At 40.3% G+C, this 15,476-nt stretch overlaps 1 protein-coding gene across 2 annotated transcripts in view; it reads left to right on the top strand.

Annotated features, from left to right (window-relative positions):
- The window catches only part of LOC146489948 (uncharacterized), a 28,463-nt gene extending 21,617 nt beyond the window's left edge, over positions 1-6,846 (top strand). Inside the window, exons 6-7 of one of the 2 annotated variants that reach the window (XM_085112722.1) lie at positions 934-5,625; positions 6,290-6,846. In XM_085112722.1, the coding sequence (XP_084968848.1) occupies positions 934-5,625; positions 6,290-6,300 (4,703 nt within the window). In that variant the 3' untranslated portion in view covers positions 6,301-6,846. Of the gene's footprint in view, positions 1-933; positions 5,744-6,289 lie in introns of those variants that run through there. The other variant, XM_085112654.1, reaches the window with a different exon arrangement.
- Positions 6,847-15,476: the final 8,630 nt, after the last annotated feature.

Raw genomic sequence — 15,476 nt, forward strand, 5'->3', positions numbered from 1 at the left:
AGACTATTCTGTTAAGACAGGCCATGGCCAGGTTCTCGATTAAAAGGTTGTTTGATACGAAGCTCTTTGGGTGATTTAAAATTGTCTACTCAAGCGATTTTTACTGATGAAATCGGAAAAAGTGCCACATAAAAGCAAACATTGGCAAGGAAAAAAACGAAACAATCCCAAATTATAGCCTATTCGTTTAAAAGGCGTCTTTCTCACAAGGTAAACCTAAGTTTTGTAATTAATTTTTACCTAATTTACCTATTTAAGTTTGCACTTGATCAAATCAAATACAGCTAAGAAACCACATGTTATCTTCAAATACGTCACTAATTCAAATTTGATACACAAGCCTTCCAAATTTTTTCACCAAAGGAAGCAGTAATTGTGAAAAAAAAAAATCTGCAGAGTGTATGCTTTATCAACATATGAGCGCTATTGACCTGAACACTTCTATCACCACTAGATTATATTGCTCTTAAAAGTACTCAATAAGTCCTCGTACTTACGGTATAGAGGTCTTTTCGGGAAGCAAATGAGACAAATGCCTTACTGGGAAGTCTCTGAACATGATAAAATCTGCGATTTCTTAATTTTATAGGGTATTTTACGGTAAAGACCCCATCTGCATACTCCAAGTTTTCATTTCCTGAAAATTAATTGTAAATAGACTCTCATAGCCTACATTACTGAAACATCTCAAGCGAAACTTCGCAACTCAAAAAGAAAAACCTCCAGAATAGAACAGGCTACGTTAATGTTACTGGACTCAGATCAACTATAGAAATCTCTTATGTTCAGACAATGGACATCATTTGCTCCTCTTTCGAGTACTATTTTTTGATTTCCATGATCAGCATATACAAACAGTCATGGAGTGCCCATAGGACAAGGCTTTAAAATGTATTCATAGAATAAATATGTCCTCTATGTAAATTTTTACAGATTTCGCTACTGTCTTACATAAAATGTTGGGGGAGAAGGATTCCGAAGAATTTGGGGCCTATGGCAACCGTGGCAACGCTTATCAGAGCCTAGGAAACTTCCAAAAGGCCATAGAGTATCACGAAAAGCATCTCAAAACAGCAAAAGAAGTAAGCGATAGAGCCGGAGAAGGTAGCACCTATAGCAACCTTGGCAACGCTTATCACAGCCTGGGAAACTTCCAAAGGGCAATAGAGTACTACCAAAAGCATCTGAAAATAGCAAAAGATGTAGGCAATAGACCTGAAGAAGGAAACGCCTATTGCAACCTCGGCATCGCCCAGGAAAATCTTGGCAACTTCCATAAGGCCATAGAGTACTATGAAAAGCATCTGAAAATAGCAAAAGAAGTAAGCGATAGATCCGGAGAAGGTGGGGCCTGTTGCAACCTTGGCAACGCTTATCAGAGCCTAGGAAACTTCGAAAAGGCCATAGAGTACCACGAAAAGGATCTGAAAATAGCAGAAGAAGTAGGCGATAGATCCGGAGAAGGTGGAGCCTATGGCAACCTTGGCAACGATTATCAGAGCCTAGGAATTTTCCAAAAAGCCAAAGAGTACCACGAAGAGCATCTGAAAATAGCAAAAGAAGTAGGCGATAGATCCGGAGAAGGTAGGGCCTATGGCAACCTTGGCAACGCTTATCAGAGCCTAGGAAACTTTCAAAAGGCCAAAGAGTACCACGAAGAGCATCTGAAAATAGCAAAAGAAGTAGGCGATAGATCCGGAGAAGGCAGTGGCTATGGCAACCTTGGCAACGCTTATCAGAGCCTTGGAAACTTCCAAAAGGCAATGGAATACCACGAAAAGCGTCTCAAAATAGCAAAAGAAGTAGGCGATAGACCCAGAGAAGGGAACAGTTATTGCAATCTCGGCAACGCTTATCAGAGCCTAGGAAACTTCCAAAAGGCCATAGAGTACCACCAAGAGCATCTGAAAATAGCAAAAGAAGTAGGCGATAGATCCGGAGAAGGTAGGGCCTATGGCAACCTTGGCAACGCTTATCAGAACCTGGGAAACTTCCAGAAGGCCATAGAGTACCATGAAGAGCATCTGAAAATAGCAAAAGAAGTAGGCAATAGATCCGGAGAAGGTAGTGCCTATGGCAACCTAGGCATTACTTATCAGAGCCTTAGAAACTTCCAAAAGGCCATAGAGCACCACGAAGAGCATTTGAAAATTGCAAAAGAAGTAGGCGACAGATCCGGAGAAGGTGGGGCCTATGGCAACCTTGGCAACGCCCAGGAAAATCTTGGCAACTTCCAAAAGGCCATACAGTACTATGAAAAGCATCTGAAAATAGCAAAAGAAGTAGGCGATAGATCCAGAGAAGGTAGGGCCTATGGCAACCTTGGCAACGCTTATCGGAGACTAGGAAACTTCCAAAAGGCCATACAGTACTATGAAAAGCATCTGAAAATAGCAAAAGAAGTAGGCGATAGATCCGGAGAAGGCAGTGGCTATGGCAACCTTGGCAACGCTTATCAGAGCCTTGGAAACTTCCAAAAGGCAATGGAGTACCACGAAAAGGGTCTCAAAATAGCAAAAGAAGTAGGCGATAGTCCCGGAGAGGGGAACAGTTATTGCAATCTCGGCAACGCTTATCAGAGCCTAGGAAACTTCCAAAAGGCCAAAGAGTACCACGAAGGGCATCTGAAAATAGCAAAAGAAGTAGGCGATAGATCCGGAGAAGGTAGGGCCTATGGCAACCTTGGCAACGCTTATCAGAACCTGGGAAACTTCCAAAAGGCCAAAGAGTACCACGAAGAGCATCTGAAAATAGCAAAAGAAGTAGGCGATAGATCCGGAGAAGGTAGGGCCTATGGCAACCTTGGCAACGCTTATCAGAACCTGGGAAACTTCCAAAAGGCCAAAGAGTACCACGAAAAGGATCTGAAAATAGCAAAAGAAGTAGGCGATAGATCCGGAGAAGGTAGGGCCTATGGCAACCTTGGCATTGCTAATCAGTGCCTGGGAAACTTCCAAAAGGCCATAGAGTACCACGAAGAGCATTTGAAAATTGCAAAAGAAGTAGGCGATAGATCCGGAGAAGGTGGGGCCTATGGCAACCTTGGCACCGCTTATCAGAGCCTAGGAAACTTCCAAAAGGCCATAGAGTACCACGAAAAGCATCTGAAAATAGCAAAAGAAGTAGGCGATAGAGCCGGAGAAGGTAAGGCCTATGGCAACCTTGCCAACGCTGATCAGAGCCTGGGAAACGTCCGAATGGCTATAGAGTACCATGAAAAGGATCTGAAAATAGCAAGAGAAGTAGGCGATAGACGCAGAGAAGGAGCAGCATATAGCAACCGTGGCAACGCTTATCACAGCCTGGGAAACTTCCAAAAGGCCATAGAGTACCACGAAAAGCATCTGAAAATAGCAAAAGAAGTAGGCGATAGAGCCGGAGAAAGTAAGGCCTATGGCAACCTTGGCAATGCTGATTGGAACCTGGGAAACGTCCAAAAGGCTATAGAGTACCATGAAAAGGGTCTAAAAATAGCAAAAGAAGTAGGCGATAGACCCAGTGAAGGTAGCTTCTACGGCAACCTTGGGAACGCTTATCAGAGCCTGGGAAACTTCCAAAAGGCCATAGAGTACCACGAAGAGCATCTGAAAATAGCAAAAGAAGTAGGCAATAGACCTGGAGAAGGGAACGCTTATTGCAACCTCGGCGGCGCTTATGAGAGTGTTGGCAACACCCAAAAGGCCATACAGTACTACGAAAAGAGTCTGAAAATAGCAAAAAAAGTAGGTGATAGATCCGCAGAAGGTAGGGGCTTTGGCGCCCTTGGCAACGCTTATCAGAGCCTGGGAAACTTCGAAAAGGCCGTAGAGTACCATGAAAAGGATCTGAAAATAGCAAAAGAATTAAACGATAGATCCGGAGAAGGGAATGCCTATTGCCACCTCGGCAACGATTATAAGAGGCTTGGCAACTTCCAAAAGGCCATAGAGTACTACGAAAAGCATCTGACAATAGCAAAAGAAGTAGGCAATAGAGCCGGACAAGGAGTGGCCTTTTTCAACCTTGGTGTCACTTATTTGCGCCTGAGAAACGTCCTAAAGGCCATAGAGTACAATGAAAAGTCTCTGGAAATAGCGGAAGAAGTAGGCAATAGAACCGGGGAAGGAAAGGCTTACTTCAACCTCGGCAGCATTTACCAACTTCTGGGAAAGTTTCAAGAAGCTTACGAATGTTTTCAAGCTAGTGTAAATATACTTGATATTGTCAGAGCTTTCATTACTCGTGAAGATGCCTTGAAAATAAGTTTTCGACACCTTTGTGGTGCTGCTTACAGTTGTCTTTGGCAAAGCCTATTGAAGCTGGGAACAATAGATGAGGCTTTGTGTGCTGCTGAGGCTGGTCGAGCGCAGGCTTTGGTTGACATCTTAAAAATACAGTATGGTTTCACAGAATCTCCATCAGAGTCACTTGAACCTAAAGAAACAATTTCTTACATTTTAAACAAGTTATCTACAACAACGGCTTTCTTGGGTCATAGGCGCAACAAAATCACTTTCTGGATTATCAGCAAGGGGAACAAGGTTGATTTTCGAGAAAAGAAATTGGAGCCAGAAAGAGTAGACGAAGATGCAGTGACTGTCTTGTTGAATACTACTATGGAGAAGATTGGAGTTCGTGTCCGAGTAAAATGTGAGAATCGTTCACTGGATGAGCTAGATGATGGTGATGTTGATAACACTGATGAAGAGGATGAAGATAAACAAGGAGTGCCCTCACAATGCACCATCAATGCGTTAGAACCATTACATGATGCGATTCTTGGCCCCATTGCAGACTTGTGTCAAGGTAACGAGTTGATTGTTGTCCCCGATGGTCCCCTTTGCCTGGCTCCATTCTCTGCTCTGAGCACATCTATCCACATCCGCACTGTACCCTCGTTGACCAGTTTAAGACTTATCACAGATCGCCCCGAGGACTGCAAAAGTGTGCAGGAGGCACTGCTTGTCGGAGATCCATATCTGGGGAATGTCGAGTATCCAAAGTACAGGCAACTGCCATTTGCAAGAAAGGAAGTAGAGATGATAGGAGAAATTTTAAAGATTCCCCCACTAATAGGAACAGAGGCAACCAAAGACGAGGTGTTAAAACGAATTTCTACAGCCGCCTTAGTTCACATCGCAGCTCACGGACGAAAGGAAACGGGAGAAATTGCTTTAGCTGCAAATCCCGGATGGGAAAAACATTGCGATGGAAGTTCAAGATCCAGAGCAAAGAACAAGGGTCCTAAGGAAGAGGACTACATGTTGCAAATGTCGGATGTCCAAGCTGTTAAACTGCGAGCAAAGCTGGTTGTGCTTAGTTGCTGTCATAGTGGCAGGGGAGGGATTAACTCTGAGGGTGTCGTCGGAATTGCTCGGGCTTTCTTGGCTGCTGGCGCTCGTTCTGTTCTGGCTTCACTTTGGGCAATTTCAGACCAGGCAACTATGGAGTTCATGAAGAGTTTCTACCAACATCTTGGAGATGGTAAAACCGCCAGTATGGCTCTTCACCAGGCTATGAAGTGTCTACGAGAATCAGAGGAGTTCTGTGCTGTGAAGTACTGGGCTCCTTTTGTACTAATTGGTGATGACATTCACTTGAATTTGGACGCAAAGAAGCAAAACGCTAAAATGATGCGTGAAAATAGTAAGTTTTCTTTCCAAATGTTGTGGTGGTTGTTGTTGTTGCCTTTTTGTGAAAAACATAATCTTTGTTTAATGTTTGACTTTTGAATTATCCACCTACGGGACAGGTGGTTGTAACAAAAGTGTTAAAAAGCAAGTTGTATAGCTGCCTGTTGTTTTACAATCAAAAAGTGGGGAAGTCCAAAACAGAGAAAACCCAGATTTAGCACAAAAAATGGCAATCCTACCTTCACCCAAAAATAAAAAAATGCTTCAGTAGACGGAAGCTTATTAAAAGGAGTCTGAAAAAAACATTCACCAAATGAAAAAAAGAATGAATGAATGCATGAATATCCAGAAGGGAAGTTTATGTAATTTTGGCTCCCAGAGAGCAATTAAATCGGACGTAATTTTTCTGCTGATTATTTAAATACATTGACAATATTTGTTTCTAAACCTATCAAGCTACTAAGTAGAACCAAAGTCAGGGTAATCCATATTTTGTTTTGGTTTTCATAGCCTTCACATTGTACTTGCACTTAAGTCCAACGAATTGATGTTAACATTACAATTTCGGAAAATCCTTGAAAAAAGTGCCTGAGTAAACATCTGCACCAATCACATCACATGGATCATGGTGTAATATTTTGGCTTAGCTTATGTGCTTCATTTCTTCTCTCTTACAGTGGCTGAATAATCAAGTCAAGAGAATGCCCACAAATCAGTGAACCAAACTTTGCCAACATACATTTTCCCCTTACCCTGGGGATTTATTTTATCCGTTCTAATCTGGAAACCTGTAAAAAGGTCGTGCCATGAGCCGTTTCTTAAATGCCTATTTGATTAAGCCGCTATTTTCTTTTTCGTAGTGATAATGTGGGAAAATAAGATCGAGGGACATTTTTTAACAAATTTTCTTATTTTCTCTCTATACGACTATAAAACGCTTTACATAGGCAAAACAGCCGTTAGATTTTATATGTGACCATAATTTGCATTCATAAAGATACGCATAGACAACCAATCCAGAACAGAAGTTAAGCAAGGGCCGTTAGGCAATAAGTACACTTAGTAAACAAATTTTATTGCTTGAATGATTGTCTCTTACGCAGCTGTAACTTGGCCCTCAGTAACACTTTTACACACTTACGACTGTTCAAACATTTTGATACGAAACACATATCCTTCTACGCTTTTAGCCAATCGCCGTTGTGGTTCCGTTTTCCCGAACTAACACATGCCAAATTCTACGCCGGAAGATCCATAACCATGACCTGTGCTTATTTGCCGTTTCTGGGATGTTATTAGACTCGGTTTTGGTCCATGATACAATTTTTAGGGTACCAAAATTTCACAACGTGTAAATGGCTGTCCACTGTTGCCGCATCCTGTTGATTCTCGGTTTGGTCTAAAAGTAAAGTAAAGTAATTTATTTAATGTCAAATACACAGGGGGTGGTCTCCCAGTCCCCCGAGCCACAGGCTCGTGATAAAAGTGTTTGACAATATAAAAAAGCTAATGGCTACTAATTAAATTAAAAAAATAACATCTATCTATAAAGATAAATAAATAAAAGTTTTCTACGCAGTCCGATCAGCCTTGTAGAAATTTGAGTCATTTATATTTTTGGCTGATTAGATCTTTTACAGATCCTGTGTATACTTGCAGCAATACTTGTTTACTTTTAAATCGGGCCGTAAAGATTTTTTTTTAAGTATTTTGGTCTGAAAATCGGTATGGATTTTACAGAGTTGGGAATGGATGCTAGAAACCAGATCTGAAAATTGGACATGAATTCCAGAGGCCAGGGGCCCGCTTCCCGAAAATCACGGTAACTTACCGGGCCCGAAAAGTCTCTTTGGTGACAAATGTTTCTTAGCAGAAGTCAATTTTTGTTAGTTTTGAATACTAAATTTTAAAATTTTATAATTCGATCCGATCTATGAAAACATTGGCCAAGTACCATGTCTATAATCACTGTGTAATCGGCGAAAAAAACATTTAAAAATATACTTATCGCGCCCGGTAAGTAACCGGGACTTTCGAGAAACGGCACCCAGGTCCTGACCACCAAATCTGCAGAGGAAAGGGTAATCGAACTTTTTAGTATCCTCTGGAAATTGTTTTGGCTGTGTAACCGCGCCAGCCGCCTTCTTTGCTACGACTGTCAGTGTCATGTTGCTATTGAGCATCGTTTAGAAATGTTCAGCATTTCTCTCCGCACATGGATCAACTCCTTCAATCGAACCACCGAGAAGCGTATAGCAGGTACTTCGCCACAGTTTTGTCACGTTTTCAGCGCTTAAAAAGTAGGCCAAAGGCGGCAATGAGGATTCGAAGCTCAGCATGCCTATTATATGGGTGTACGTGCGATGGGACAGGCCTTACCGCGAAAGTTTGCTCGTGGGAAATGTGCAAACGTTTAAAGCAATTCTCTCAACTTAGTATTTTAAAGTGCCTATCACCCTTACACAGTTTTAATGAATTTCGAAAGTTTATGCATGTCTAAGACCCTTTGTGAAGAAATAAATCGTATTCCACGTTTCGCTTTGTTTAAATCAGACGACACAATACCCCGAAATAGGCCGTTTTCCGCCACATTGAATACAAAAAAGAGCAGTTGAGGGACTGGGAACTAACATGCTTATGAGGTCGACCCGGTATATCGGCCACAGAGCATTTGCTCATTAATTTTGTCACTAAATTCTGTGTTCTGAACATGGAATGTGCCAGGAAGGTATGTGGTAAATATAGGTGAATGTGCTGCCTTCTCAGATATGTAGAAGGGTATAGTTCTGCACCCTATACTGTTCAATAATGATGAAGCAAGGAAACGCAGAAAGAAGTAGATCGATTTCATGAAACAAAGACGGGCTAAATGAGAGTTTACCCGGAAACTCGTCAATATGCTCCAAGCACTTCACGAACGACTACTTCAGGCGTCGATTCTGATTTATTGATGAAGTAAGTAGCAAGTCAATCATTCCAAGACTGAAACGAGATGGTATCGGTATAAATGTGATGCCAACTGTCCATGTACTAATTTTGCAATAAATAACCCTGGGTTGGAGTCAAAGTTAGCAATTGCTGTTTCTTGAAGGTGTCAAATATCCAGGTCACGTGATTTGAACTGTTCCCTTGAGCTTAATTTTGATCACAGTCAATTCAAAAGTCATTTTTTGTCAGCTCAACTCTTGAACTTCCTTTAGCAAAACTAATGACCCACAGGAATATTTTTGTTGCACACATCAGTAATCTCACGATCTTTAAACAACCAGTCACTTGACGAGCCTGTGGCTAATCTGAAAACGTATGACGATAGAGCATACTCTGTTGCAGGACCGAAACTATGGAACAAATTACCATTGACAGACTGTGGACAAACTGTCATCTTTTCCAGTTCTTCATCCTGGATAATACAACATCTAGATTAATTTATTACGAGCTTGTATTCCTGGAAATGTTTCACTCTTTAAGAGGCTGAAGTTTTACTGCCGCCAGCACCAACGTTAGCTAGCAGGGGAGTAACATCACGGACCAAGGTTATCAAAGGAAGACTCACGGATGGCTCACCCAACGTGTTATTGTATCATGCCCCAAAGAGGTCATGTTTCTTCCAAAAAGAACATCTAATAGACGTCATAGCTTTTTGTAACTTTTGAACCCAAGCGGCTTTAATTTAAGAGATGTTCTATCTTAATTACGCACTACAGAGTCAAAGCAATTGACAAAGTAGATACAGTACTAAAATTCAAAATTTCCGAATATTCACAATACGGAAAGGCTAGATTTTGAGCGACAAAAGGGTTACGAATAACAAAAACGGAAATAAATTTATTTACATTCTGCTGTACAGTTGTAGAAAATGCTCTGTGCTTTTATAAAACTCGAAGCAAAGAAAAGTCGCAGTATGGCAAAGACACCTTGTTGAAAATCGATAGTAAAGCGAATAACAGAGGACGAATGAACGTATTTTTATAGCATGGCAGGCCATGCAGGGACAAATCTCACGGCTACGTCAGGACTGATTTGAAACACAAACAACAAATTTCGCTCAATTCCTTTACTTTTAGCGGTGTCACAGTGATTTGGGCATCCCCGAGTTTTGGGCACCCCCGTGCCCAAATCCCTAATGATATGGGTATCCCCTTCCAATATGGCTGCCGTGTTTTCGGTATCCCCCGGTACCCTTCCCCCATGCCCAAAACACTTGTGATTTGGGTATCCCCTAAACATGCGAGCAGATTTTCGCGGGAATACGGAAAATCTTCGAAAGATGGATTCCCATAAATAGAAATGTTTTAGGGTATGTCAAAAGCCAGTGCTATCCGCTCAAGTTTTTTACGAAACAAAAAAAGTCCGGTTTTAGGAAAAAATTTCGAAAAATTTCGAGTACGATCAATAAAAGGATTTCCTGTTTCACATCGATAAACGAAAGGATACAAGAAGGTCGAGCAGCGTTACTGCTGGCCAGATTATTACAAGGATACAATTGAAATGGTAAGAATTGCTTTTCACTGCCGTGCATGCTTCTTCCCGCGGCATTGATTTGTCGACATCAATTGATATATTTTTAAATTTAAAATCCGCAAGCAAAAGAAGCTTCAAAAACTTACGTCAATTTTGACCTAAATATAACAACAAGTTAAAGCCGGCTATACTTTACCCCCAAAATCCCCCCTTAACGGTATCGAACGTAAAAGGAGTTATTTTGGTCTAGGTCTTGCTGCAGAAAAGCGTTTGACCCACAGTTTGCCCGTTGTCACGCCACTTCCTTTGTGGGCATTTATATTTTGAAGGGAGGGGAAAGTGGGTTGAGCAGTTACCAAAATAAAAAAATCCTGAACAAGAATGAATGATTTATGAAACAAAGGTAGCTGTCCTGGCAATCCCTCTTTTGCTCTGTGTTTTTGGAAGTTAACTGATTATTTCCCTTTCGGCTGACATATGAGATGGGGATACTTGTATATCACTACCCCAATCTTTCACTCCCTTAGTACTTCATAAACCTGATTTGTAAAACAGATTTCTTGTTTTCAATGAAACTATTAGCGTGGCTTGTTTAATTTATTTTTTCCCTTAGGCTGTTTCTACGGTGAAGGGGACGACCGAAAACACTACAGCCATATTGGAAGGGGATACCCATATCACTAACTAGGGATTTAGGTATCCCATATATTTCATTCTCCCTAGCTACTTTAGAAAACTGATTTGTGGGCTGATTTATTTTTTTAGAAGTCATTTGAACGTTTTTGGTATATGTTACTTAGCAGATATTTTTCCTGTCGGCCGACTCCACTGCGAAGCCATATTGGAAGGGGATACCCATATCACTAGGGATTTAGGTATCCCATATATTTAATTCTCCTTTAGTTTACAAAGCCGATTTGTAAAGCTGATTTATTTTTATTATAATTATTTTTTTGAGTACTCATTGGAACGTTTTCAGTCTATATAAACTCACCAGAGTTTTTCCTGTCGGCCGATTCCACTTCGAAGCCATATTGGAAGGGGATACCCATCTCACTAGGGATACCCCATATATTTCATTCTCAGTTGACTTGCTAAAGCCGATTTTTAAGGCTGATTTCTTTTCTTGAGTAACCCTCCAGATTTTGTTTCCTGTTGGCAGATTTCACCATGAAGCGACTGATATTGGACGGGAAGATCAATAACACTAGGCTGCACTAGCGATTCAGGTATCCCGATTCTTTCAGTTTAATTTATTTTCCTTACTTCATGTTGTTATATTCATTTGATTGTTTATATTTAAGTATTATTTTCGTTTTTCTTTCTTTGTACGATCCAGTGGACGGCCTTATCTCATTCTCGTCTTTACCCGTTGTGATTTATATTGTTTCAGGCTGGACACCGTCGGATCGAATGAGTAACTCAGAACTGAGAAAACTTGCCTTCATATTGCGTGACAGCTGTACCGTCAGTTATCATGTTCTCACTGATTAGTGATTAAATTTTAAATCGCCAAACGAAGCAGGCTTTCAAATGCCCAGATTTGTCTACGTTTACCTGCATTGGAAAGATTTGTACCAAACACATGTTTGCACAAGTTAAATTCAGCGCGTAGTCAAGAAAACAACACAAAGACAAATTGCAGACGAGGGTCAGATAAAACTGTGTTCAGCGACGTCTTGTTTTCATTTCGCGTAAAATAATGTCTATAATTGAGACAACAGGATAAGCGATTACTTTTTACTGTACATGCGGTGGTGCTGCTTGGTGGAAAACGAATTGGCCACCGTAATGACATTCGAGTGATTACGTATACTCCTCTGAAGATCTGAAATCTGGAGATTTTTATCTTCTGAGCACCCCCCTTAAACAAAATTGATGTACTTAACCCCCCCCCCCCCCCCCCCGCCTCATTGGCACAAAATTCACACGAAACTAGAGCTTTTTTGTCCTGCTCTTTAATTGGTTGAACGTTTATATCCAATCACTGAGAAAGTCGCTTATATTACAATAATGATAAAAGCGTATTTTCTTAGGCTTCCGTCACAGTTTGTGGCAGATTGGGTAAAACAGGTATGCAAATGTAGCCATGACACGATATTTCTTAAATTTACGGAAAATTTGAGTTGAAATACAAGACTATTATACAAATAAGATGCCAAGTAGCTTTTATCCGGGAGGTTTAGTCACCCGTAAGGGAGATCGGGAGATTTGTTCCGTATCCGGGAGACTCCCGGATAATCCGGGAGAGTTGGCATGATAGGTATAGAGAGTTAGCCTCTCGTCAGATTGACGAAGGGCTATAAAATACTCTAAACTTCAGCAGCACTCGAATCTCTTTACGGTGGCCAATTTACACTTAGTCATCGACTCTGTTGATAAACTAAATATTTAGACAACACTTCGTCTTTAAGACTTCGATTGAATTGACTTGCCCCAGTCTGCTGTATTTTACATTGTCAGTGTTTTGTGTATCCCTACCGGGGATACCCATATCACTAGGGATTTGGGTACGGGGATGCCCAAAACTCGGGGATGCCCAAATCACTGTGACAGCGGTTTATCCTCAGACACTAACTAGAGGAGCAAAAACTTGGCTCCAGTCTCCCGCATAATGCAGAGCAGTTGGCCGTTTGGGGCAACAGCAAGATAAATAAGTTATTCTTTTAAAATACCATCCAAACTTCAGATTTGTTTCAAATAAATTTTCATTAAGGACAAAGGATGCTTATTAGAGTGTGACGCCTATCGCAACTGAAAGTGAGATTTTTTAAGCGTTTTTATGGTTTCGTACCGCACGCAATGCAGTAATGTTTGTTTTAAGAATAGCTTAAAACAGACCTCGCTTCTTAACGTTTGAATGCAAGTGTTAAATGGTGGCCTTGAAAACTAATTAAAGTGCAATAAGCTTAGATAATGCTGGGTCATTTTGTATTTGCTGGCACATTTGTGTTGAGCATCCTTTTAGTGATACGCAAAGAGGAATTTGACCGGAAGTGGCCTTATCAGTATCTTAATTACAAGCAAAGCTATACAGTTAAAAAGGTTCAACCTTAGTATTTACATTTTGATTTTCATATAGTTTTCATATAGTCAGACAGAAGCTCTTAAGTATTAGGAAGGTTTATTTGCAATGCACTTAAACATGTTGAGCAGAAGCAAGGTTTTGAAATGTTACATTAATATATGAACACCTGTCACTCTTTAAAATTAATTCCTTTTTCTTTTGCAGCCAGTTAAATATAACTTTCTTATCATTGAACGAGAACAATTGGTTTACATAAAGACTGCTCATTGTGTATGGTGCATCTTTCAAGTTGTAGCCTGAACACTTTACCCTGTCAACCAATAAATATTAATTTTTCCGCTATATATTAAAGCATACCTTTGAGATCCGAATGGGGGAAACACAGCTGAAATGATCAAAGACCGTATTGTTTATCTGCTCCCTTGCCATCTAAGGCAATTGGTATCGGCTTATAAATAAAACGAAAGCAATTTCCAGCTTCGCTTTTACAGCTTATTTGCTTAAAACTAGCTTTTCAAGGACAAAAGGGCTCTTTTATCGAAATTAAACACAACTGTCCAGCGTTTTAAAGATGTGTCAACTTGCAAGGCTCTCGATCGAGTGGACGCAAATATTCTTCGTACCGAAACCAAAATTATCCGTTCGTTAGAAACGATTGAGAATCATCTTTCTCCATTTTACGTGCCAGTGTCGTTACTGCGAAATATTTTATTGACTGTGTTCTTAAGAATTTCGCGAATTTCCTGATATTGCCAACAATGAATAAAAGGATTTAACGAAGATTAGTATAAATCTACTAGTGTTCTATCACGAATGCCGTTCTCTGATTGGCTACGCTACTCGCTATCTATTCTGTGATAGATAGTGAGTAGCGGTTTTCAACAAAATGGCGGCCGCTTCGTCGCGTTTTTGAAGTGTCTGCGATGAGGATATAGACAATTTACTTGTTTAGTTTTGAACGACTAGTAGATTTATACTAAAACAATTAGATTATTCGCTCTCGATTTCTATGCGTGATAGCTGATTCGGGCTGCGCCCTCATCAGCTATCACGCGATAGAAATCTCGAGCTCATAATCTAATTGTTAAATAGATGAAGAATAGCAATTCGGAAACTTTTTCAGCTACCGGCAAGAATAAAATTGGGATAAAATTTGTCATTACCAATCCATATGGAAGATAAGTAAACAAGCTAGGAAAACAATTTATACAAACAAAGCGTTAATGGATGATTTTTTTTCTCGGATCGAGTAGCTCCATTACCAGGCTATTATTTATTTCCTTTGTATTTGATTCTGGTGATGTCTCATAACATTGTAAATACAATACACACAATACACAGTCGTCAGGAAAAGTCTAGCAAGTTCAGTAATAGTAGCTGCCAAAATGTTGTGGTGAGGAAAACGAAATCATCATGGAGGCAACGATAGCACTCGTGAACCATAAACAAGCTAAGACTGAAATAACACGCTTTCAGTTGGAGTGACAAGTTCTTGATATCGCAGATGGAGAGAAACAGAAATTATGCTTTCCACAGGACGCGAAAGCGAGAAACCACAATGAAAGAGAAAATAAAGTACAAAACACAAAAAATGAGCAAGAAGATAAACTAGTTGTGAGAGTTCCTCTTACTCGTGCGAACAAAACTGGGTAGCCATGGCGAACTTTGCTTGATTTTAGGATCGTTCCCGTAGCCTTCAAATGGCAAATAATCAGAATCAGGTCGACTCTTAGCAAGGTGAACTGAAGTAAACGTCTGTGCTGTTTATATTACCGTCTAACTTTGTGAGCGAGTTCAGAACCTCATTTAAAATGTGTTATGAGCAATAATTTAAGCTAATCTTATATAATTATTTTGACGACTGCATCACACCTGGAATGCGTCTGCCACAAACGCAATGTTGTACGCAGAGTCCTCTGGCTCTTTGGCCAACGGTTCGTCGCTGGGAGAGACTCGAGGGTATTTTTTTATCGCAGGGTTTCTGCGGTAAAACAATGCAAGCCGTTACGGGGCAGCCAATCAAAAAATTAAATTTTTTTTTTTATTATTCTCCAGAGTCTCTCCCAGCGGCCAACCACTGGCCAAAGAACCTGAGGACTCTGGGTAAGAGACTGGCTCAAGAAACAAACAATAATTATATTCGGCGGTTGTAGAAACTAATAACTTTGTCGTTATGTATGATTTTACCCAAAATGTTACTTTCATTAAAGCGAAAATGGATTCCCAATAGGCTAGACGACTTAGATCAGACAGGGATCACAGTAAAATTCATTGAAATGTCCCTGTTTTTTATTTATTTATTTATTTATTTATTTATTTATTTATTTATTTATTTATTTATTTATTCACCACGACATACAATCATAGAAAGTTAC

The sequence above is a fragment of the Pavona decussata genome, unplaced genomic scaffold, assembly GCF_977016875.1.
Source record: "Pavona decussata unplaced genomic scaffold, jaPavDecu1.1 SCAFFOLD_2, whole genome shotgun sequence".
NCBI lineage: Eukaryota > Metazoa > Cnidaria > Anthozoa > Scleractinia > Agariciidae > Pavona > Pavona decussata.